At 47.8% G+C, this 24,719-nt stretch overlaps 8 protein-coding genes across 8 annotated transcripts; 5 read left to right on the top strand and 3 right to left on the bottom strand.

The window, feature by feature from the left end:
- Positions 1-64: 64 nt before the first annotated feature.
- N7498_007944 (GNAT family N-acetyltransferase) lies at positions 65-456 on the top strand (the record flags this gene model as incomplete). The annotated part of the gene is made up of 2 exons (XM_058455006.1): positions 65-176; positions 209-456. 2 exons carry the CDS (start codon positions 65-67, stop codon positions 454-456), a joined length of 360 nt encoding a protein of 119 aa, XP_058304994.1.
- A 1,523-nt stretch (positions 457-1,979) lies between these two features.
- Positions 1,980-4,161, bottom strand: N7498_007943 (uncharacterized protein; the record flags this gene model as incomplete). The annotated part of the gene is made up of 8 exons (XM_058455005.1): positions 1,980-2,417; positions 2,484-2,771; positions 2,828-2,862; positions 2,917-3,381; positions 3,429-3,526; positions 3,581-3,787; positions 3,853-3,955; positions 4,014-4,161. 8 exons carry the CDS (start codon positions 4,159-4,161, stop codon positions 1,980-1,982), a joined length of 1,782 nt encoding a protein of 593 aa, XP_058304993.1.
- Positions 4,162-6,946: 2,785 nt separating this feature from the next.
- On the top strand, positions 6,947-8,663 carry N7498_007942 (glycoside hydrolase family 125 protein; the record flags this gene model as incomplete). The annotated part of the gene is made up of 4 exons (XM_058455004.1): positions 6,947-7,287; positions 7,347-8,407; positions 8,472-8,526; positions 8,576-8,663. The coding sequence occupies 4 exons, from the start codon at positions 6,947-6,949 to the stop codon at positions 8,661-8,663; spliced, it is 1,545 nt and encodes a 514-aa protein (XP_058304992.1).
- A 2,659-nt stretch (positions 8,664-11,322) lies between these two features.
- On the bottom strand, positions 11,323-12,351 carry N7498_007941 (alpha/beta hydrolase; the record flags this gene model as incomplete). The annotated part of the gene is made up of 2 exons (XM_058455003.1): positions 11,323-11,795; positions 11,847-12,351. 2 exons carry the CDS (start codon positions 12,349-12,351, stop codon positions 11,323-11,325), a joined length of 978 nt encoding a protein of 325 aa, XP_058304991.1.
- Positions 12,352-13,277: 926 nt separating this feature from the next.
- On the top strand, positions 13,278-14,671 carry N7498_007940 (uncharacterized protein; the record flags this gene model as incomplete). The annotated part of the gene is made up of 4 exons (XM_058455002.1): positions 13,278-13,332; positions 13,390-13,497; positions 13,688-14,144; positions 14,221-14,671. The coding sequence occupies 4 exons, from the start codon at positions 13,278-13,280 to the stop codon at positions 14,669-14,671; spliced, it is 1,071 nt and encodes a 356-aa protein (XP_058304990.1).
- Positions 14,672-17,395: 2,724 nt separating this feature from the next.
- Positions 17,396-17,821, bottom strand: N7498_007939 (uncharacterized protein; the record flags this gene model as incomplete). Its single annotated transcript, XM_058455001.1, has 2 exons — positions 17,396-17,647; positions 17,705-17,821. The coding sequence occupies 2 exons, from the start codon at positions 17,819-17,821 to the stop codon at positions 17,396-17,398; spliced, it is 369 nt and encodes a 122-aa protein (XP_058304989.1).
- Positions 17,822-18,987: 1,166 nt separating this feature from the next.
- On the top strand, positions 18,988-19,904 carry N7498_007938 (uncharacterized protein; the record flags this gene model as incomplete). The annotated part of the gene is made up of 2 exons (XM_058455000.1): positions 18,988-19,307; positions 19,367-19,904. The coding sequence occupies 2 exons, from the start codon at positions 18,988-18,990 to the stop codon at positions 19,902-19,904; spliced, it is 858 nt and encodes a 285-aa protein (XP_058304988.1).
- A 1,589-nt stretch (positions 19,905-21,493) lies between these two features.
- Positions 21,494-23,125, top strand: N7498_007937 (uncharacterized protein; the record flags this gene model as incomplete). The annotated part of the gene is made up of 1 exon (XM_058454999.1): positions 21,494-23,125. One exon carries the CDS (start codon positions 21,494-21,496, stop codon positions 23,123-23,125), a length of 1,632 nt encoding a protein of 543 aa, XP_058304987.1.
- Between the last annotated feature and the right edge of the window lie 1,594 nt (positions 23,126-24,719).

The following is a 24,719-nucleotide window of genomic DNA, read 5'->3' as shown; positions in this document are numbered from 1 at the left end:
ACGACCGATCGGGAAGTCTTCCTTTGCGCCGCCACTCCACTCAATCAAGAATCGAGGCACTCAGATGCCACGTCGATTGGCCAGGTCACTCTCCGCGGCCCACTGTCTTTGGAAGACTTCACTCTGTCTCCTGAATCCGGCGAACCACTACAGAAATCAGGCTCTTAAGAAGAAAGGTGGCAAATGCTGAGCTTGTTTACTCTCCCAGGGTATCGAGGGAACGGGCTCGGCGCTACCCTATGCCAGAAGGCAGTCGACTATCTGCGAACTTGTTTATCCCCACCTTCAAGTGTTCAAGTACGGCTTATGATAAAGCTAGAGAATCACGTTACTGTGAAGATGTATCCGCGTCTTGGATTTTCTGAAGCTAGATGGGCCACGCTCGCTAAGGCTTTGACAGCTAATGGAGATGTGCATCTTTTGCCGGAGGATATAAGTGGCCCAAAATATAAATAGGCCGAATGGGGTTGATAATGATAAACCGCGTGTCAAGAGCATAGTATATAAGATTGCTAGGGTTGATAGATTTAGATAGAAATGCGTTGATGCTTTACAACGGCTAGGTACTATCAGAACAATATATAGTGAGCCTGCTGGTACCCCTGATCTTGGAATTTGGCCGCCGATCGATCTATCGGTTGTCCGCAATGATCAAATTCATTACCGCGATTTGGCAGGGGGTGCTTGAGAAGCTGGGGAATATGTTGGCTGCACAGGTAATTAACGGGCTCACCTGCGCTGTCGGTTAGATATTGGTCCCGATCACAGCGGAAATCCCTCACTATTCTTCCCTAGCGTTATCGATGCGTAACTCACATTGGCCAAATAAATAACATATTACTTTTCTGTCCACCAGCGAGGGTGGTCGAATGCAATATATCTATTGATGAGTTGCATTGGGGTCATCCTTTTCAAGTTTTAGACATAGGACGCAACATTAATGAACAAAACCATACAGGGCTTTTTAGCCTTTTGCCGCCGGATTTATTGCTAAGGAACAAGGCTGGCCATGGATCTACTGGCCATTAGCTTACTTCTCTCCGTTTCCTGCTTTGAGGAGGCAAATTTATCTTTCAGCCATCGCGGGATAGGAAACGGGGACCCTAGCCATGGAACAAGAGGCGGACGAATAGGTTTATACAGTGATCCTTTTTCGCAAAAGGTGATGAGTAGCCCGCAAAGGGCAATATGAGAGAATGGCATCCACCGAATTCCACGTACGGGGAGTTTGACATCAATAGGGTATTTAGGGCACTTCAAGATTATATGACAAGGGAAATGAGAATGAATCGTTGAAATCGGAAATTAAGGTACTACTTGTGTAGGTAGCAATCCAGTGAGTAACTAATTAGTTAAATTAGTTACTGTTGGATATTAGCCTGGATAATGAGGTTTATACCATCTGTTCGTCATCCGATCTCCACATGGAGGGCCATGAGCAGACTTTTACCTAATCATCCTCTGGCCATCAATTATCTGTCAAAGATCGGAAACTACCCTTCTATACTAGAGTGAGTCCACCCTTGATTTTCAATCAATTTGGTTCTTCGTATGGATCGCATCGGAAACAATTCATGCACGGTCCATACGTGTATCCTATTGAAGCTGACTTCGATCCCTCCTGCAGCAGTCGCAAAGACATAGACCGCAGGGTGAGCTGCTGGAAATGGCTTCATGATCCGATAATGCTTCCAACTATACGTCCGGTCGCACCGCATCAAAAAGTAAAGCCGACGTGAAAGCCTTCCAAGTTCCACACTGCAGAATCGGGCTTTGGAACTCAGGATTTGAATCAAGAAAGTCTCAAGTAATAATATGTCAAACTTTGGTGAAGCTGCTATCATTGATTGATTACTGGCACATGAGTTTTAAATCCTGCTTGATCGTCCAAAACGCTCCTTACTGTTGATAGACTGCTCACGCTGCCGGACACAGCCCCCAGCTTGTCCCCACTTACCCCTATGGGATAGGGTGGAGGGCTACGGCTCAACCTCGACATTTTCACTGCTAGGCACAGCCTTTTCCTCGACAACACCGTCACTAAATAAGCCTAGTTCAGTGTAGATTTGCAGGAGACGGTTGCGGTCCTCAATGGCATTTCCGGCTTCATCACCGAAAACTTCGTCCATCTCCTCAAGGGTGAGATTCTTGGTTTCAGGGACAGCAAAGTAGATGAAGAGTGCGCTGATGAAGCAGATCAGACCGAAGAAGATGAAGGTCCCGTAGGTCATCGATGAGACCATGGGAGGTGTGGCTTGGCCGATCTGGTCATTGTTAATACTCAGAACCAGGAATGGAAGACTAGGGAAATTGATTACAGCGAAGTTATTGAGCCAGTTGGATGAAGCACCAATGGAGATACCCTTTGCACGAAATCCGAGCGGGAAGATCTCTGCAACAACGATCCAAGCTGCGGGCTGTGGTAATGATAGGCATCAGTATATGGTTGTCTCCAAGGAACAAATGTGTGGGAAATGACTTACGCCCCAGGAGTAGCCAAAGTTGATCTCATAAATCCACACAAAAACGACGGCAACCCAGCCGGCAGCTTTATGGGCTGCCCAGTCCTTGCTGAAGGATCCATACAAAGCGGCAACAATAATATGCGAAATACCCATCCCAATAGCTCCAACAATCAGGACGGGTTTGCGCCCAAGCTGATCAATGTATAGAACGGCAGGGATAGTAGCAAGGAACATGAGGATACCGCCGACACCACTAGCAAGTAGGGAAGTGGTGTTTCCTGTGAGACCGAGATCCTTGAAGATGAACTATGAACAGTTAGCATGATACAAGTTGACTACATTACACGAAGGGAAGAAATTACAGCTGCATAGTAGAGGATGGCGTTGACTCCAGACCCTGTGAAGAGAATTAGCCACTGAGTCCACTATGACTGTCAGATTTAAAACCCACATTGTTGGAAAACCATAATGAATACCGCAACAACAACTCTCTTGAAGAGGGATCTATTAGTTAGGAGGCTAACATACTCCTGGAAACCTAGTTTTATCTGGTTCGTAAGCCCAGGAGCGTGGTATTGAGGAAAGCGAGCAGCCGAAGTTTCGACTTCAAAGCGATGCTGCGCCTTCACCTCCAGGTATTCGAGTTGAACCAGTTCATTGTCGGAAGGAAGAGAGCGGATACGGGAGATGACGGCCAGACTTTCCTCTTCTCGTCCCTTTGTCATGAGCCAACGGGGGCTTAGAGGCGTTAGAAATACTTTCGATGTGCACATAGGGGTGGAGTTGTACCTAGGAGGCATGAACAAAATACCAATACCAAGCGCGAGCGCGGGAAGGATTTGAATGCAAATTGGAACCAGCCACGCAGCGTTGGACTGGCTTGCGCCGGTACCTCCGATGTAGTTTGTTCCATATCCTGGAAATAAATCAACAAACCGCTTTGAACTGCGAATAATGGCTTACCTATCCAGTACGATACCATGATCCCAAAAGTAATCGCAAGTTGCTGAAGCGCCACAAGAGATCCTCTTAGCTCTGCGGGGGCCAGCTCCGCGTTGTACCTAGAGGGAATATTAGCCGAGTACTGGAAGTAGTTCTCCAGATAGCACACTTACAGTGGCACAATCATAGAAAGGGTGCCGACACCCATACCAGTCACAAAACGGCCGCCAAGTATGTAGGACGGTCCTTTAGCACAAGCTTGAACGATAACGCCGAGCAAGAAGACAATCACACCGCACACAGTCGCCAACTTACGTCCAAGGCGATCAGCGAGGATACCGTTGATGAGGACGCCGACCCAAGCACCAAGTTCAAGAATACTATTCACTTGTCAGTCAGCCGGATAGCGATTATGCCGCTGAGTCCATGGATATTGTATGCGTACGCGGTCAAAAGTCCCCTCGAAGTCGGGTTGGTGATCGAATCAGGATGCACCGTAGCAGAGAAGGAGGTCATGTTCAAGATTTGCCCGAACATTCCTTGATTATCTTCTCTCTTCAATTAGCACGGATATAACAGGCAATAAAGTAAGTCAAAAATTCTCACAGCCATAGACAAAACCACCAAGAGAGGCGAATATGGCGATAGCGAAAATTCGAAGGTTCGAGAGGAGTCCCTTAACTCCAGACGGCCCGGCGAGCTGGGCACGTCTTTGGGAGAGAGCATGCTGTCCTGAAGAAGCTGTTACGACCATTTCAAACTGACAGATAGGCCTGGCGAAAGGATCTTTGGAACACTAATACCTGCCCCTGGGGAGCTGGGCCTTTTTGTAACGATCATTGCCTATATCAGGGTAACTGTGGTGGAAGCGAAACAGAAGGAACCAGTCAGACATGTCGGAGAACGCATTCTGCCTAAATGACTTGCTAGCCAATTCAAAGGTCAAGTTTCAAAATAACTATTGCCTGGCAGCTAACTATTTCGGCAACACATGTAACCCGGTCTTAGGGCTTGATTGGGCGCACGGGCACTTGGCTAGTGCAAAGGGATGACCGGCAAAATATCGATAGTTATAGGGAGAGGGGAATCCGTGACCGGCAGCGCATTGAGGCTGAATTGTGTGAATAGCTAAAAGCGTTTTGTCCCTAATTTGCCGACTGGATACGATCGCCGCGTAATGTAATATCGCTTGTCATGACTCAATCCATGGAAGCGAGTTTTCAATAAATCTTTACTGACATGGAAAGACTGTCTTTGTACCAGTCGAGTCCCGAAGGATTCTCTTAACAAGGCAAGATCACAAGAGGATTTATTCCGGTATGGACTAGTACAGAGTTTTACCGAAACGCCCAGATATAGTTGGACAGACCTAGAAACGAGCCAAATTGTGGGTCTATGATCCGGACCCCGGACCCTCTTGAGGGTGGGGTAGAACCTTAACGGCTGTGGCCCAGACCTTCCGAGGTCTGTTGAGGGTTATCCTTGGCGACCCGCAGTGACCCCTAAATGTGCATTTTTGGTGCCATTTTCTGATAAACAGATAATATTGATGATATATTCTAATGAAATAACGTTGTTTATATCTGTCTCATCACTAGTGTAATTTATTCTACCCTCCGACGAAAATATCAAAAACATAGAAAATAACGTTGAGAACCGAGTCTGGTAACTTGGTATTGTTACAGTTCCAGGACAAACATGAAGCTATTCGAAAACCTATCGGAACGTGGCGAATGTTAAAATGATGCCGCGGTTGCCCTGTCCCTGAGGCATCAAAATGTTTCATCACTTCTAACGTAATTACTACCTACCCAGCCACTCCATCCACCCCGGCCACCGTAGAACACCATATTGAATGTTATTTTTTCCGATCTTGGGTCTTAATGAATACCACTTTTATTTATTCCGCTATCGGTATACATACTAATGTTGATAAGCACTCTCTATAATATATACGAATTTCACGCCAATCAAAAGGTCAAATAATGCTATAGATTACGACGTAATTTAGTATCATAAGCGAAAAATGTATGTGTCGTAACCCCGGTGCGGTAGAACCGCTCCCCGCGCCACTGAATGAACTTCTGTACTGTCAGGTCGGGGTTGTTCAAACATCCCGCTGCTACGCCAGTCCAGCGTTTTCATGGACTACCGAGTAGAGGTGTGAAAGAACAGATTTGTATGCGTTTTCCTCAGAAAACAGTTCTCAGAGAAAGGGTATAATTTTTTGAGAAATGAAGGGGTAGATGATCAGATGAAAAGAAGATGGACAGATAATTAATAGTAAAATCTGATAATTTTTTCTGCTCGTTTTCAGGGGGATATTTATATCCTTCTCCTGAGAACTATTTTCTAAGAGAAATGTATATAAAAATGTTCTCCTACACCGCTGCCCGGTGTCTATAAGGGAACTCCCCTGAAAAGAAGCAAAGAAGGTGATATAGATGAAGACATTACCGGGGAGAGCGATAAATTGTGGGAAAGTGCTAAATTGAAAGAAAAAAAAAGATAAGTTGAGAATCGGCATGTTCAACTTGATGACTAGAAGCGGATCGAAGCTTATACGCGAAAAGCAACTATGGCACACTGGGCTCAAAATGGCGTCAGAAAAGAAAGTAATTAAAAGTGCGGGTGATTACTTGGGGTGCTTACTTATGGCGGTATCCGCAAGATCTGTCCTTTTCATTCAACCTTTGCCAACGCTAATATCTATTATTCCGCAATTTCAATTAATCATAGAAATGTGTTCCACCCTCGTCTCATATACACTGCTCATCATAGAAACAGGTGACAAATTGCTCTGCCGTCAGCTTCGGTGATTGTCTGATAGTATTTGCTTGCGGTAAAAACAGCAACGCATCATTTTGAGGAAGCTGTCGCCTGGCAAGAGGTGGTGCAATTTAAACTTCGCCCCGCATTATGTAATACTAATGCTCACAGAACCAAGATAAGTGTCGCTTTCCTCCAGAAGGCACCACACGGAAAATGCCGACTCGGGGCTAAACTAGTATAGGAAGAGCGCGTTTTATTTGCCGTGCATCGCACGTCCTCTGTAGGATAAAGCACCTCAAAAATGCCTAGATTGCCGGCCGTGGCCTTCAAATGCTTTCATGATCATATCGCCGGCTTTCGTGCGATTTACAATGGCTATAGTTGCCAAAGACGCTGGGAGTCATCAGGTGCATCCACTGTTGGAGACCAATATATACGCATCTCATTGACGAACTCCATGCCTCAATGTTACAATCATCGAGGTACATAACATGATGACGATATCAGTCGACAGGGGTAGCCTGCCCGCTCAGGGCACGTGAAATGAGCGTGACGTAGAGATTTAACCCCCGCGGCACCCCACAATTAGGTTGCATATTAGGGTGGTACCCGTAGCCTCCCCACACCGGTGCGTATATACTGGAGCTCCCGGTGGTAAGCCGATAGTCGTTTGTGCCGTCTAGAGACTTTCAAGATATCCCTTGACAATACTGCGCCCACACCCACTAGAACTTCTTTGGCGTAATATGCCAAGGCTACAACTCAAAATGTGGTCATGGCTGCTCTTAGTGGCATCGGCGACTGTCGTGGCCGCAGTCAATATCAGCTGTCCGACCGACTACACGGCTTTCGCATCAACTAAACACGCGCCGCTTTCCTCCGGAAAATACCATCTCTCATATATGCGTCCTCCAAAGGGATGTCGGACCTTTAATTCGCCTGAGATCGAGAAGACTATCACTCGGATGCAGTCAGTCATTAAAGATCCTGACCTGTATCGGCTATTTGAAAATAGTTGGCCCAACACCCTGGACACAACCATCAAATGGCGGGGTTATGCCGCCGACAACCTTGATGAGGAACTTTGCTTTTTAATAACGGGAGATATGTCCGTAAAGGTTCTACTCTATCGTTTAAGCTTCAGAAAAAAAAGCTGATCATAAACAGTGATGCAATGTGGCTACGGGATTCGGCTAATCAACTTCAGTCCTACCTTTCCATGTTGACCGCAAGTGACTCTGAGCAATCCCTCGCCGCGCTGTATCGAGGGGTGATCAATCTTCAATCGCGCTACCTACTGGAATATCCATATTGCCAGGCATTTCAGCCACCAACAGAATCTGGTTTGACACCTTCAGTGAACAGCGCCGCCAATGACGACACGGTCACTCCACCCTACAGCAACCAGACTGTATTTGAATGCAAGTACGAGCTTGACTCTCTTGCTGCTTTTCTAGCGGTGTCGACAAATTATTTTGGTGCGACACAGGACGCTGAATTCTTTGGGAAGTATCAGTGGAGGACCGCGGTGCGAAAAATCCTCAACGAAACTCAAGCCCAGCGTATCGGCACGTACGGAGCCAATGGTAGTGTGAACCCTAGCGCCTACGCTTTTACGCGTGAAACCACCGACAGCGAGGATACCCAGGACAATAATGGAATGGGAAACCCCTTCCGCTCTGGTACAGGGCTGGTTCGTTCCTTTTTCCGCCCATCAGACGATGCGACCATCTTCCAAGGTTTCATTCCAGGAAACATGATGTTTGCACGATATCTCGAGTCGGCATCATTGATAGCTAAGGCCATCAAAGAATCAGACTTAGCCGTCGAGATGCAGAGCTTTGCTAAGGAGATCCGCGCGGCCATTGGCAAGTACGGAATCGCAGCTATCTCTGCGCCATGTCAATCGGATATCTACGCCTTTGAAGTAGATGGATACTCTTCGCGTAACATCATGGATGACGCCAACATTCCAAGTTTATTGGCTGCTCCCTTTTTCGGATATCTCAATGAGAACGGTAGTGTATATCAGGCCACACGGGAGATTCTCCTCAGCAGCAACAATCCATATTACATGGAAGGACCAGTTATCACTGGAATTGGTAGCGTACATACTGGACCAGGATATGTTTGGCCTATGGCACTCGTCGTGCGCATTCTTACATCCAACAATGACGACGAAATAACAAGCAATTTACAGCAGCTGCTCCGCAGTACAAATGGTCTAGGTAAAAAAATCCTTGGAGAGGCTTTCCATCTCGAATAATCAGCTGATGCCAAACGATGTCCTAGGCCTTCTGCATGAAAGTGTCAACTCCTACAACCAGAGCGATTACACCAGACCATGGTAAGAAAATTGCAGCCGAATGGATTCTGTGTGCTAATGATGTTTTGAGGTTCGCTTGGGTCAACGGTCTCTTTGGGCAGATGATTTTGGACCTGGAGGTTAGAAAACCGCACATTTTAGGACAGAGCTTCCAATGAGACGTGATTTCGGTTTGGTTAATGGTATAAAAGCCCAAAAAGACTCCTCCGTCGGAGTGGAAATTTTACTGTAACGGTAACCATTTTCACGTAGTTTTTTGAACATATACGAATTATACAAAAGGATCTCGGGGCTTCCAAGGTCGGCAAGGCTGGGCAAGTTTGGGTGCTTCCGTGGCTTGAACTTGGCTGAAGCTTGATTTTCGCCATGCTTGTTTCTTATCGGGATCTGAGTTTGACGACTCCGTACGATGTTCGATGCCGTCAATTCTGTTGAGCGTAGCAGCGAATTTAACCGTTATTTGCTGCAAAAGAGGTAGTGCATGTAGTCAAATTTGATTCATTTTTGCGGTCACGCTCCGAAATGATGCCAATATAAAGAGGCTAGGCTCTTTTAGAGAACTATATCTTGCTAAACATCTCAGGCAGCCACCGCAGGCCCTTCTAATTCTTCATGGCAAGAGCGTCGGCCTCCGTAGCCTCTGGCTGGCCTTTTTTCTGAAACCTATCCCAGTCCCATGTATATGAGTCACGCAAGGCGGTTTACTCGGGCTCCCACCATTGTTTTCTGCAAGGAGACAGTCGCGCAACTGGGACCAGCCGCCAGATTACCAGACTAACTCTGCTTGTCAAGGTTTCCACGGCGGAATCTAGGTCTGACCAGCCTATGATGTCAAGCACCTCCATTTCCAGGTCTTTTAATTTCCTGTTGATGTCGGCCCAGGTGGCCTCACTGAGCAAGAGACGGAGCGTTCGAAATAATGGCGATCGCGCATCATTCGTCGTTCCAATTTTATAGTGGACTGACCCATGCTCAAACGGGCGAATGTCTCCCCACGTCCTCTGCCTACCTAGCTCAATCGACACAAGAACAAGATCGACGGCCGGGCGTCGCGGCGCTTCGTCGTAAGTGATGTTCTAGGTGGTGGTAAACTTCTCAGACCATCCCTCTTCTTTAGGTCAACCCTAGCAAACATGGTTTCCCATAAATCAGTATGTACTCAAACCCAAGCGAGTATTCTAATAAGTCGAAAAGTCCATTTTATCTGGGATATTTCTTTTTCTGATTTTGTTTTTTATATTGGTTGCATAGTTCTCCGGCTCAAGCATCCTCTGTATACTATGGAATAGTGGCTTTCACCCCTATAGTCCTATTTTAGCGGCTGACGGTGATCTCAACATCGGGACCAAGTTGGCTAGACTCGTGAGAACAATTAACATAATTTCTCCGTAAGATAATAGAACGAAAACTCTCTTTGAAACTTAGCGAGCGCAACCCACAATAGGAAACACGGATAAGACGGTTTCCGGCCTATACTTATACTCGCATCTTATTGTTCGTAATTTCCGTCTTGGCTATAGGATTTGTGGATCTCGGTATCTAGCGCAGTCGCGGTAGAGCCGTCAAGCCTCGCGGCCTCGAGTTCCTCCGAATGTTCCTCTGAATTATAATAGCCTTCATTTTGGCTAGGAGACGTAGATACAATTAGGTGTTGTATTGTATCCAAACTAAAGATATTATGTGCCTGCTAGAACAGAATATCAAGAGAGAAAAAGTTGAAATATACGAGAGAATCGATAGTTAGATAGTAGAGAGGCCTGTAGTACACTTTGTTGCAAGGATACTAGAGCGAGTGTTTAGTCTAGCAAGGATTTTGTCAATTTTATTATAGTGAAAGAGCTCACCTATAGATACGGTTATTGTGGGCAGAAAAGGGTCAGTTACTTTGGCAAATCCTTAAATCTAAACGAGGATTTCACTATTTCCGACAAAATGGGCGAACTGAGATAAAAACTTAGGCCCACTTCGTAGGACAAGGTGAGCGTGCGCGGACCACTTACGTAGTAACTCGTGTCCCCCTCAGCGCTTTTCCGGGAAGTAAAGGATTGGACTGGCTCAATAGGTCAACGTGTGGCCGGGAGTAGACCACTTACGTAGTAACTCGTGTCCCCCTCAGCGCTTTTCCGGGAAGTAAAGGATTGGACTGGCTCAATAGGTCAACGTGTAGCCGGGAGTATGTGTAGAGGCGAACCGGACATTTAATAAGGTGTTCTGCGGTGGGTAGGTGGGTAGTGAATTACGTTACTAGGAGTTTTCTAAAACCGATAACTTATATTTTTTCTTAGATTCACGAATCATAGAAAGTTCGAGGGAAATACCTCTTTTTAAGTGATATTCCTTTGTTTTTAGACTTTTCCTTTTCGCGCAAGTGATTTCGACTTTCTTAGTGCATATTAGCGACTTGAGGATAAGTTCTAATCTCGAAGTGGAGGATGCCATAACGGGAGTATCTCCACAAGGGTTTATAGTTGTTTTACTAGCTTTCTACCTCTTTTTACTATTTAGCACCGCCTTTCTGATCGCTTTTATATCTATTTTATCTTTTCTTTAGCTATCTTTACCAATACACACTACTTTGCCCTAGAATCTCAATGCTACTAAAACCTATAAGTTTCAAAGTGGGGGGCGTATGCCAAGGTTTTGAAAGTTACTCCGTAGACTTGGAAGCTAAACCTGATCAAGGAGTTTGTGCCAATTCTGGACTTGGCTTTTTCCTTTCACGAACTCAGCTATTTCCTGGCAGTCAATGACCTACATTAAAGTTGCAGACACCATGGAACAATGCACCGAGGACATTGATTCTTTATTATGCGTTGATTAGTGCATTTTCAGCCACTGGTACACCCGGTCTGCGATCTCAAGGTTGTTCTTCTCCATGAAGAACATGTGTCCGTTGCCATGAATGCCCTCCTTGCCTAAATCCGCGTACTCAACGTCTACGCCAACTTGCTCCAGATACTTGACGGTGCAGTAATCGTATGGCGCATGGAACGAAGCTTCGCCAGTAACAACAAGTTCTGGGATTTTGCCCAGGTTCGTCAGCTGCTTCGCTGGGAACTTTTGCATGATGCACCCGTCGTGATCGGCGTCAATTGCTGGTTCGATGGTCGTCTGAATGTTTTCGGCATTCTTTCCTGCAGACGGTTCGTATCCGATTGCGAGGTCAGTGAGACCAAAAGCGAAAGCTGGGCCATTTCCGAACGGCGGGCGGAGCGTGAACGGTGGACCAGACGGCTCGAGCTGGACAATACCCTTGACTAGGTCTGGGCGCATGTCTCCGACCCTCCAGCCTACTCAATCGTTAACCACTTCAGCGAGTCATAGTGTTTGGCTGAAGATACCGTATGCACCCGCCTGCGAATGACTGATGATATAACAGTCGCCTACGAGGTCGACTAGAGCTGAATATGCCTGCGCATTTTGTTCTTCGCCTATGAAGCGGTCGGTTTGGAACTGCATCTGGCTCCTGTAGAAAGCGTCGAAAGTTGAGTCGCCAATGCGACCGGTGCCAGGCCATTGCGTGTGAAGCTTCGCCTGTGGCCATTGGTTGCCGTTGTTTTGTACGTCGGTGAAAATATCAGAGACAAAATTAGGAGAGCCAATATACCCGATACTTGTCTCTCCGGGAAACCAGAAGGAGCGGCCGCGTGCAGGCTGGTCTGAGAGGTAGACTGTGTGACCTTTGGAGATAAAATAGGATGCCCATCCTGGCCGTCCGTCTGGAGTATCAAGGAAATTGGTGCCGGTCTGAGCCGCACCTGCAATGAAAATAATGGGAAGTGGTGGGTTCGCTGGGATTGGCTGAGGAGAAAGCTTCTCGACGTAAATTTGCCCTATCATAGCCATTGATGTAGAATTGGTTGCATTGTCCTGTTTTCTAGTCTTAGATACGCGTAGGACTAATGGGAATCGAGACTTGCCGTGATGTTCGTGTATCGTCCGCCAACGTAGAGATCCTCACGCTTAGGAACAACGTCCCTAAGCTGGGAACTATGAGTTTGCGCATTGCCTCCTAGAAAAGCGACTTGTGTCAAATATGCAAGACCAATCAAGGTACGAAGGTTGACCATATTGACCCAATCCTGTAAGAGCTGCAAAGATCCTGAGAAGGAGACGTTTGTATGGTGGGAAAAGAGCTCCAGAAAGAATTTGTAAAAGAAGAACAGCGCGAGGAGAAAAGTATTCGTGCCTTCGGCCTACCTTCGACCCACCCACACCGCTTCTCGTTGTGGGTGCGCCCCCCGCGGGTCCAATGTCAGGAACCTCCACCCGCAGGTCCGAGGGTCAGGGTCCAACCTCACCGACCCTGACCCTGAATCTGACCCTCCGAGGGTCCAACTACATAACCCGCATAAGACACATATTACCTATTTAGGACACACCCTACTATTTTGGGACAAATGACTAAGTGGATTGACACCTAAAGTATGACTTTTCTGCCTAAAACGTGACTTTTTTCCCTAAAATCAGTCACGGTGGGACCCTGACCCTCGGAGGGTCGGGCACCAATTATTTCCAACACTCAGGGTCGGGATGTTACCCTCCACCCGCACCTCCTCCTGGCGGGTGGCTTAATATATTTCTACTTAATGGGCTGGGCATTGGTAATGACAAGTGGGGATCAAGGCAAAAAGCAGAGGGTCACCCGCGGGGGCGTGCCAGGGCTAGACACGAGACGTAAAATTAGTGCGTCCCCCAACTCACCCACTAGCACGACATCCGCTGTGAATAACCTCGCATGTGCTGTCTCCCAAACGCCTATTCTATCTACCATGGCAGGCTCGAGCGCGGGGTCGTCAGAGTACCTAGCCGAGACGAATGATCCAGGTCTGGACTAGCGGTTCAGCATCGCGTTCATTGTGATTGATACATTTTTCATACTAGTGTTCTACGTGAGCCGATATTTCAACCCCAAGGCCGTGGGAATGCCCATGGTGGTGTGTAATACGTTGTGCTATGTGTTTTGTAAGGGGAGTGCGGCGACGGGAATCTGTTAGTCTTTCCCATCCTGTCTTCTCGAATTGGCTATGGGCTTTAGAAGCACGATTTGAGAATATGCATGAGGTGGAAGCATTGAGCATTTTCCAATCCATGAGGAGAAAAAGCCAGACATGAAGCTGCGATGGCTTATGTCAAGATAGGGAAATTTGATGAATGAGTGATGGACACTAACGCTCGATAGTAATGGTTAAAATAGGCGGCGTAGGGTACCACGTCGATGCCGTCCCAGTGAGCACCTTTCAGACCTGGCTGCAACTATCCAAAGTCCTCGAATTCACCTACACACCCGCCGTCATGTTCGCCAAGCTTGCCGCTCTATTTCTCTACTACCAAGTCTTCGAAGTCTCGCGTTACCGCCGCGTCATCGTTGGCACGGGTGTGATTGTCATCCTTCAAGGCTTCATTTCTTTCATCCTAGCCTTTTCGATTTGCCGGCCTTTCAGGTACTTCTGGACCCAGGCGGTTGATGTCAACGGTGGGACTTGTGGAGACGTCATGCTTTTTTATAAGACATATAGCATTCCGAGTCTAGTCACGGATGTGGTGATGCTGGTGCTCTCGTGGCTGATTTTTCTCCAATTGCAAATGCATACATCAGAAAAGATTGGCCATATTCTTACTTTTCTGGCTGCTTCGCTGTAAGTTACACGCCTCGTCTTCGATTGCTTCTGCGTCTCGTCTAGATGAAGAAGAAAAGTTATTGATACGACATAGGGGCATAATAACATGCGCGCTTCGCTTCTCCGTCTTCTTCACAGTCCCGCTATTCTCGGACCCAACATGGTACGCCTCAGGGGGTCCTATGATCTACGCCCTCGTTGAACCCTCCATCTACATGATAGCTAGCATACTGCCCACCATGCGGCATCTTTACCGGCGAGTCTACCGAAACGTGCAACGAGCTGCGCCACTGCGGAGTGCGAATAGCAACAGTGGTCCGAGGATCAGCAGCGGTCTTTGTCAATCGGCAGAACTCCAGCGTATCGAGCACAGTGACACAAGTAGCTGTGGAATTACACGACGCGTGGATATCTGGCAGGCAAATATGCATTCAAGTCAGGAAAAACCGACGGTGGGGAATGATATCAGAATCGGCAGGTGTGGAATCAATCCAGGCCAGCAGACACTTCATCGCCGAGTACACCAGAAGCGCGTTCTTTCGTGAGCAGTGGTATCACGAGGCATTAGAAGAGGTCGGTAACATTGACGAAAGACAAGACTTTGCTTAGTGCTTGCCAGCCTTCTCCTGGATGGGGCTGGTTGAAACTAATTGGGCTAGCTGAGGTTAGGCTAGCGTAGCTTGCTGATAGATTGCAGATGACTTACTTTGTTGTCTCGCAATTATTTTTAATGCCGTCACTGGTTGACACTTTCGGGACGCCGGTGGTGTTACGGCCCCTTAACAATATAAAGCTACTCGGATACCTAATCGGGTATACTAGAACTCCATAAGAGAGTTTCCCGAGAACCTATATAAAGGCCAGCGCCACTTGATCGCACAAAGGAATAAAATGCACTCTCCTGTAATTAATGAACTCTCTTCCTTAAGGATTAGTTTAGTTATAATCGTATTATTAAAGTTCTCGTCCGTATACTTATAGTTCTGAATCCCTTACTTAGTCTAACCCTAGCGTTAATAGTTCTAATCCTTCTCTCCCTAATTACCTAATGGACGGATAGTGACTACGCGCTAGAATACCTTAATATACATGTCAGGATTTTAGGTGTATGTATGTATACATGCAAATTTCCAGAAGCTTCCAATTATCTCTCAGTTATGTCTCACTTTGGTATTTACTATGCTTTCCATCCACACCAGCATACATAACCATGCTTATTAGGCCTGTTCCTCACTTTATGAAGTCTATATTCTTGGCACACTCATTTCGGATGAACGGAATTTTATCATCTATAAATATGGTTCAAACCCAAACTGAATCGAACCAGAGCTTTCATTTTCAATTTACCTCCCACTATCCTTTCTCTGTCATAGAGGGCAGACCAGGGAGATTCTATCTACTATCTCTCTCTCTCTCTCTATCTATCTTATATCTTTATCTCCATCCATCTACCAATGGTGGCATACTTCCACGGAAGGGTAGTCGTCTTAAATATTTGCTCTTAGGACGACCCTGCTGCATAGGGACCCCAAGTCATTTATTTATTTCTCTCATCTGTATACTACCACTTCCGACAAAATGTATTTTACATTAAATCCACCATACATGCCCTGCGTCGTCCTCCTTCTCCCCCTAGGCATCATCCTGCTTCCTCAGCATTACCTATCATCCAAGGTAATCACTGGGTTGGCTGCATCTTGACCTGACTGAGCTACTTGACTGTAGGATAGCACATGATTTCGTCCGAGTTTCCATTGGCTGAGGGTATGACCGCACCCCCTGCCACCGGTTTGGATAATAATTGAAAGACAAAAGGAAAGTGAAATCAATTGAGTATGCCTATCCGTCTGATACCAAGATAAATATGCTATAAGGGTTGTGGCGCTCGTATTCTGTATCTTGATATATCAGCTATGTGACCATCCTCCAGGTTTTTCGTTCGAGTTTCTATTGGCTAGGAGCATTTCGTCCTTCCTGCCACCGGGTTTTATTATCATAAAAAGACAAAACCAGATTGAGGATTAGGTGGATGATAGCTTTCTGATCATCTTATAATTCTCTCCACCCGAGTAGTGTGGTGTTGTAGTCACCTGCTACATTTTGGTTGTTGGAAGAATGTGTATCAATAATTTAACAGTAGTGTCAGAAACCCGGACAAACACATAACATCACGGGAATGAATATACATGTATGACACCAATGAGATTATCCGCTTCTGGAGACTCAACACTAATTGCCAACCGCACATTACTGGCATAATTTTAATATTGTATCGAATACAGTTTTTCCGATCTGCCCGAGGTGTTTGTCTCAAGTCCGGATCATACAGGTCATAAAGGGTAAGAAAGATCGAAAGAAATCTCTGCGTAGCCGCTCTCTGCATTTAAACAGGCTCAAGATGAGGGCCGGCCGCAACATACCCACGAGGATCGCGAGAAATACGGCCCGTCGACACCGATATAAACAGCGAAAGAGGGGCAGTCCACTCGTACTTCAGGAGCCCGACTACTAATTGAGCACGACCAGCAATCCTACCTCGTTATAAGTTTGGTGAAATGCATTTTGGTTCTCTATTTAGGGTTATTGTTTGAAGACAGAAAAAAGTTGGGCCGTAGAGTGCATTCTCCTCAGGTGTACCGGGCGAACAAGGGTCAGAACTATGAAGCTCTTACTGGACGGGTGCAACACCTTTTGGGGGTTAGGGGATGCCTAATATTAGGAAATACGTGCGATTCTGGGTGGGGTGTGTCTTTTAGCCAATAATGATCAATAAACATACTACCACTTTCACTGTTTATACTGAAACTGGACGAAATGATCACTCTATTGCTCTTCTCGACCGTTCTGTACGAATTTTGAAGCAAAGGGGATGGAAGTCTCGACGGTCCTCCACTGCGAGTTTTCGCAATAAAGGTCCGTGTCAAATTTGTACACAAAACTTATTACATTCTGAATATAATGCTGGCGTGGATACAAAGGCACCGCCTTATTAAAAAATTGGGGTTGGTGAGTTTACTTCGATTGAAGCCCCTCCACTCAGCCCAACTACCTCCAAAGTTCTTTCACAGACAGGTATCAACGCTCGGAGCCTGAGTATGGCATTCAGCGCAAGCCTATTTTCCATCGGGGCATTGCACAAAACCGCCCTGCGCCGCACCTTCATGGGTCATCAAGCCACAGTAGTAGACCAACGTGTGACCATCGATACCTTGAGTCTTGCCATCGTAGTAAAACACGACACGCTCATTCCCATTATTCTTGCCACCATTTTAAGGCCCGTTCTTGACGAGGGGGTACTCCTTCCGGTGCATGTCGTGCTCCGGGCAGTGAGCAAGGAAGTGCAGCTTCACACCGTTGCTGTCATCGTTTTCAAACGGGTGCGGGTAGCTCTTCGCGCCTCGCGTCTCAGGGGGGCTCAGCAGGCCCAGGTTTACGGCGTGCTGCGTGGCAAGGTAAATATCATGGCCATCATAATTATTTTTGCCGCACTTGATGGACGCATAGTTGTTCGGGCCATCCCACTGCAAGAGATATCAGTCGGCATGGGAAGGTTTCAAGTTGACCGAGGGATAATGTACGTCAATGGGTGCGTTGGAGGGCTCCTCACGTTCTTCAAGATTGGCAAAGTCCTCGGCCGGAACAGCGGAGGTGAGGCTCAAGAAGAGGATGGAGGCGGTACCCAAAGTGAACTTCATTGTTACGGTTGGAGAGATTGAGTAGAAAAAGATTAGCTTAGGGGTCCTAACTGAACTGTTGATGCTGAAATTATGTCTGTGCGCTTGTTGCTTGAATCTTCGAGTCGGAAAAGGCTCTCTTATAAGTACTGACGGAGTCACAAAAACTGGGTGAAAGTCCTACACTCGCAGTCACGGACCTACAGAATATGGCCGTCGGAGCGCCGATCGGCATAGAGAGGAAGATTATATCGCGCGAGGACTGGGGCCAAGGTTAAAATATGATGCTATGATCGCCATTTTTTGAAGGCTGTGTATGGGTGCAAGCTACTGCAATGCTCTGTAAATAGTTCTGCATACAGCGTAGATCGAAGCAGTTTCACCATTTTTGTTCACTTTGACTCTATAAATGTCTTGGCTAGACCCACCCAACACCCCATTTGTCCTAGCCTTACAGAAAAACGATTCAAGATAGTGTCAAGAGCAGGAATTGGCGGTAGACTAAACGGAAGTGTCTAGTGTGCCTCTGGAGAAGCTTGTATGAAATGTCAAGAGAAGGAAGCGATGAAACTGATTTCGGTATTTGCTGTAAACCATTTGACCACTCTCAACTTCGTACCCTGCCAGTTTACATAGTTCGTTTGCACAAAAGGCTAGAAGGATTCTATTAAGGCCGTCAGCCGTCAGAGTGAGAGAGCGCCATCAATACTAGTGGGTATTATCTTCAGTGGTGTCAACCCGTATGTCAACCCGCCTGTTTAACTGCCCGGGTCTTGGTGTGACGGAGGTTCCGAGAAGATCATATTGTCATTGCGGACCAGGCGCCAGGTAACATCGTCTCGCCTCTAGATCCCAGATATGCAGTTGATGGGGCTTGGCGGCGCCGCAAAGTCTCTTGCCTAATGATGTCACTCTCGGCACATCGCTATTGTTGCAACAAAACGGAGAAATATACTGCGCCTCCTCGATTGTGATCGGGATAGGTGTGTGACCCTGGTCCGGATTCTGCTGCCTGGTTTCCACCCTTCGAAGTTTCCGGTATCGCCGCTATTCCGCACTTTCATTCTTCGAAAATAACGCAACTCACTACATCACCCGTCCCAGCAGCGCAGCATAGTGACTATTCATCTCTTAAACGCTCAAAGTCTCAAAAGGCATCCCTTAAAGAACACTCACGCTCCTTCATCATGAACACCCACATTCGAGAAATAACGTGCAAATCGATCGAGCTCGACGGCTTCGGCTCTCCCGCCGCCGACGCTTGGTTCGACCGACACACTGCACCCATGGACGGCGAGGAAGAGACAGGGGCGCATACCTATCAAGCTGCGGCTCTCAAAGCATACCTAAAAGGCGACTCCAAGCCATCCGAGACAGCTGTCGCCATAACGAAGCCCCATGCCTTTGAAAAGAAGGCCGACCTGCGAAGCCGCGCACTAGGCATAATCGAAGACGCGCTTTTTGAGCTGCTCGAAAGCCACACACTCGCCCTCGTCGACCTTCTAAAGTAACCTAGCCAGTTAACAGACGAAGAAGACGGCGACCCAGTCTGGAAAGGTCTTAGAGCTTCGGCAACTCGTGGTCAGATGGATGGAAGCAGAGTCACTGGCGCAAAGCGCTGGCAACGCGTGATCCAGCCACAAGAGCGAAAAGGTACGAGACCCACGTACACCTGGCCTTTGTGGAGGCAACTTGTGAAATGGCTGCTCCGGGACCAAATGCTGAAGATGGCCTCTTGCCATTGAGCTGGGGCTATGAGTGGATCTTGGAGGCTCTGGAATTCCAGGATGCAGTGTGGGACTTTGAGGTACCTGCTGCAGCGGTGTGGATCAAGGTGGCCGGGGAAAGATTCAGAGAAGGCGCGAAGAAAGGTGAAAAGTCCTGGGAATTAGAGAGAGAAGGAAGGCTTTGGACGGAGGGACCGATGAGCATGGATCGGTGGAATTTCTGGTTGAAAAGATTCGAAGAGATTGAGAAGATTGGCGAGGTCATATCGACAACGGCGAGTGAAGGTGTGCAGGATGCTCGAGCGCAGGGTTTTGAATGCCAGTCCTTCTCCCAGACAGTAGGCAAAGCCTATGGCCTATCGTGGACTCAAAACTAGGCCCAAAGCCCAACCTACTTACGGGTTAGGTTAGGTTAGGCTTAGGTTGGCGTGGGCTTTGGCGAAGTCTAGTAGAGGGCGCGTTGTGGGTAGGCGACAAGGTGGAGGTAAGGAAAGTGGAGGGACGTGGAAAGAAGGAGTTGGGGTTTCTATATTATTAATAATTGAGCTAGTATATTGGATGAACAAGGAATTACTACTTATATACCTTATTGCTTATCATTATAGAATTTGATTCTTACAGTATACCTGAAGGCGATTTAGAAGGTCAATTTAGAATGTTAGAAGTAGATAATAGAGTTATAATACTCCCATGCGCGTCCGCAGGCGTCCAGCAGCCTGTACGGTTCTGTCGTGGGTCCTGGTCCCCTGCATCTACTGCTTAGTAGAATCTCGTATCTCTGGCTGGTACTGTAATAGTGCAGTGAAGGACGAGGCAGACACCGAAACATCCGTGCAATTTACCCAGAGCCAATAATTTTACTAGCATTTTGGTCCCCTGTCTCCAGATTCCAATAGTTATGTGGTAGCTGAAAATGTCGCCGTCAGTTAGCAAGCCGAATTAGCCGTGCAATTTACCCACAGCCGCGGATCTCTTCTACGGTGGCACCTTTGTCTTCTGTCACCCCCGCGGGGAACCGTAGGTCGCTTGATAGCTGAAGGTCTCGTGGTTAGAGGGTAACCAAGGTTAGCCTGCAATTTCCCCGCCTCCTGGGGCTCTTCTACTAATAAAGTTAAGCCTCAAACCACTATCCGGGGAATGCATCCGTAAGGATGCACGCTCGGCTACCGCCGGTTTTGCCATCTTCGTCCGCCGGCGCGGACGGTCTACAATATCGATCTCCACCAGCCTCCTACTCGGCCGCCGTCCGCTTGTAGAAGTAAGCAATCCACGGTCATATTGTAGTTGGCAGCTTGTAAGGCTTCTATGCCACTGGTGGGGGGATTCTGTCACCCGCTATGCCAGTGCTACCCACGCAGCTAGCCCCCACGCAGCTAGCCTTTAGGATGCGAGATGGCAGGCTCTCCCGAAATGATCCACATGTGAACCCACAAGACTTCTCGTTCCTTTCCTCTAAAATTCTTCCCTTTCCCGGATTCTATTGTTTGTATCTCCGCCATCCCGGGGACCCCGCACTGCCCAGTATAGCACCTAAACCTTATACCACGCTAAGACGATTCGTGCCGGCAAAATTCAGTGACCTTATCCGGGTGTGATGAGCGGGGTTCGTGGTGCTCTGGACTCAGAATGTTAAATGGGTATGCATGGGCCTATCAAACAAACGATCCTGGCACGCCTAGGCGCTAACCCACGGTAGCACGGCTGCATGTATATAATTACCTCGCTTCCATCTTTCTCTTCAGCAGCTTTTCCCCCATTTCCAGCAACAGAACTCTTGGACAGGCGTTGTGAAGTCTATTCTCAAGTCTACTCGCTCAGTCGCCCCTGACCAGCGTCACCGCTTATACTACAATGGGTATGTCCCCTGGCTCTTACCCCTATTCGTCACAGATCTCGACTATCACGCCTTTAGTCGCCGTCTAACACAATTGGTGATGCAGCAGACCATCCAGAACATCAAGACCCTATGTTTCCCGCGGCCCGAGCCGGTGTCCAGGGTGCTTCCAAGGTGGAGCCTGAGTCCCACGCCGTCTCCGGCTGGCAAGCCACTTCTAATGAGGCCGCCGCAGCCACTCGTAGGGAGACCCAGATGGGCTTCATCGCCTCCGTCAAGCAGCACCCCAAAGCGCTGTTCTGGTCTTTTGCCGTGTCGCTCGTCGTCATCATGGACGGCTATGACACCGCCCTCATCGGCACCCTTCAGGGCTTCCCGGCCTTCAAACACCGCTTCGGTTACGTCGGAAAGAGCAACGATTACCAGGTCCCTCCCAGATGGCAGACGGCGATTGGAATGGCCAGCCCCGTTGGTAACATCTTCGGCATCTTTATCAACAGTCTGGTGACGGAGCGTGTCGGCCACAAGAAGATGCTGCTGCTCTCTCTCGTGATCCTTACCGGCTTCATTTTCATCCAGTTCTTTGCCAAGAACATTCAGCAGATATTCGCAGGTGAGATTCTTTGCGGCCTGCCCTGGGGCGTCTTCACGACATTGGCTCCGGCGTATGCCTCTGAGGTGGCGCCTGCTTCGCTTCGAGCCTATTTAGAAACTTATGTCGTTCTCTGCTGGGGTATTGGCCAGCTAATCTCTTACGCCGTGTTGGATAGCTTGGATTCTAGTCTTAGCCAGTGGGCTTGGCGGATTCCCTTCGGGGTGCAATGGGTGTTCCCTGTCGTTATTTTCCCCCTCGCTATCTTTTGCCCTGAATCCCCTTGGTGGCTAGTACGCCGCGGTCGCATCGCTGATGCTGAGAAGTCCGTCAAACGGCTCACTAGCTGGAAAGACGAGCAAGAGGTCCACGATGCTGTTGCACTTATGGTCGAGACCACGGAACTGGAGCGCAGTATGACCGAGGGTGCTACTTATTTGGACTGTTTCCGCGGGTCAAACCTGTGGCGTACCGAGATCAGCTGCTGCGCCTGGGTCTCCCAAGTCCTGGTCGGCTTCGCCCTCACCTGGTACCAGGCCTACTTCTTCGAACAGGCTGGTCTATCGACTTCGAAATCTTATAAGTTGACAGTCGGCCAGGGTGGCCTCAACGTCTTTTGCACTCTTCTTTCCTGCTTCGTCACCCACAGATTCGGCCGCCGCACCAATTTCATCGCCGGCTGCCTTATGATGGCCACCGTCATGTTTATCATTGGCTTCCTGTCGATCCCGACTAAGTCAGCAAACATTGCTGCCGCCCAAGCGGCCATGTATATGCTCTGGTTCTGTCTGTATTTGCTTACTATTGGCCCTACGGTTTTTATTATTATTGGCGAGACCTCTTCGACCCGCCTCCGGTCCCACACCATCGCACTTGCGCGAAACGCGTATAATGTCTTCGGCATCCTGAGCTCCGCGACCGCGCCTATCATCCTTAACCCCGATGCAGATAACTGGAAGGGTAAATCCGGGTTTCTTGCGGGAGGCTTGGGTCTCATCTGCGCTCTGTGGGGCTTTTTCCGTCTTCCCGACTGCAAGGGCCGGACCTACGAGGAGCTTGACATTATGTTCTCCAAGAACCTGAAGGCGTCGCAGTTTAAGAGCTACCAAATCGACCGGCAGCAGTTCATCTCGGAGAAGCTCGCGGAGGTAGAGGTCGAGCATGTGGAATGAGACTGGACCTACGTTTATGTCGGAACGAATACAGCAGGTGGAGACAGGACTTAGTTAACGTAATTCCCAAGCGAGCCGCCCACCCAAGCGAGCCGCCCACCTAACCATCTACTTTTTACTTTTTATCTATTCTTTTCAACCAAAACGCCTTTATATTAATTATTCTACCTAACTGGGCATGTAGGGGACTTATGCCCCTTCTCACCGCATATAGAACAGGTGTATTGACGTCGTCGCGCTGGTGCTACCGCCTGCTGAATAGGCTGGCTGGGTGCTGCTAGAGACGGTGCCGTAGGCTGTATAATAGCCTTATGGGCTTGTAAATGCTCCTGAGCTTCTTGCACTGAGATACCAGCTTCATAGGCTATATACCTATTAATACGTGCGCGCTTTTGCCTCTGCACTGCGTTAGCAGCGCGTAATTCCTTAACTTCTTGCTCAAGTAATATGCCGTTTTGCATAGCGATCTGACAGCCCTTAATAAGCTGGTTTAACGCGGTTTTTGAGGGTGTTGGTGGGCTATTTGAGCGTCGTTTCAAGAAAGCCTGGATTGACGCTCTTTGTTTAAGTAGTTCAGCGATAGTCGCGGGTGTTTTTGGGGTAAAAACGCTAGATCGGCTACTTAGGCGGCTTCCTGAGGGTGTAGGCGTTCGAAGCTAGATATTGAGTTTTGAAAGCACTCGTTCTGGGTCGAACGGCACTAAACTACCTGCCGCAAAGCTATTTGTAATTGTATCTACTTTAAAAGCGTCGATGCGAGCCTGTGGGTATGCTGTGAGGAAATCGAACTTGTCGATATAGTTGATGCCAAGCCGCATTTTTTGATCAACCAAGGTTCTGTACGAGCGCTTTAAAATCGCAAAACAACCAATATCAAGCGGCTATAAGAGATGTGAGCTATGCGCTGGTATGCAGATAGGAATTATCTCGTTTTCTGAGCAAATTTGGTCGAAATAGGGCGTGAGATAGCTACCGTGCCCATCAAGGACTAATAATCGATATCGGCTATGCGTATGGCTATTCGTTGATGGTATAAATAGCTTTTGAAGCCATCGAAGGCCAATCTCGTCTGTCGTCTATCTATTTTAACTAACTTTAAAGCGCCAATCCCTTGGAAGGTCATTAGTCTAAGCTAGATTATGTAGTTTGCCTTTGAAGATAATCGTAGGCGAAAGCGCCCACCTAGAAGCGCTAATTGACTCGATTATAGTCACCCACTCGCGATTTCCTAGCTGTAAAACTGATCGCCGACTGTAGTATTCTGCTTGGGTAAAAACCTTTGCGGTCGCTATAAGGCCCATAGCGAAACCAGTCTCGTCAAAGTTATAGATATCCTCTGGTAGGATACCGTATTGCTGAACTGTAGTTTGTACGCGATCAAACCACTCTTGAATAACCTTTGGATCCTCTTGTTTTGCTCGCTGATAGTTATATCGACGTGAAAAACGAGTCTTTAGCTCTGTCTGTCTTTTGACATAGTTTGTGACCCAATTTTTGCTGACTGTCTAGATTAGGGTTGAACCACGCTTTGCAAGCAAAAGATTCGCCATTTCTCGCACCATAGAGGGCCTAGGGGCTACTCCACGCGTATCCA

The sequence above is a fragment of the Penicillium cinerascens genome (assembly GCF_028974065.1).
Source record: "Penicillium cinerascens strain IBT 15544 chromosome Unknown scaffold_4_segment0_segment0, whole genome shotgun sequence".
NCBI classification, from domain to species: domain Eukaryota; kingdom Fungi; phylum Ascomycota; class Eurotiomycetes; order Eurotiales; family Aspergillaceae; genus Penicillium; species Penicillium cinerascens.
The sequence above is the reverse complement of the archived record's forward strand: the minus strand, read 5'-3'. Positions and strand labels throughout refer to the sequence as shown.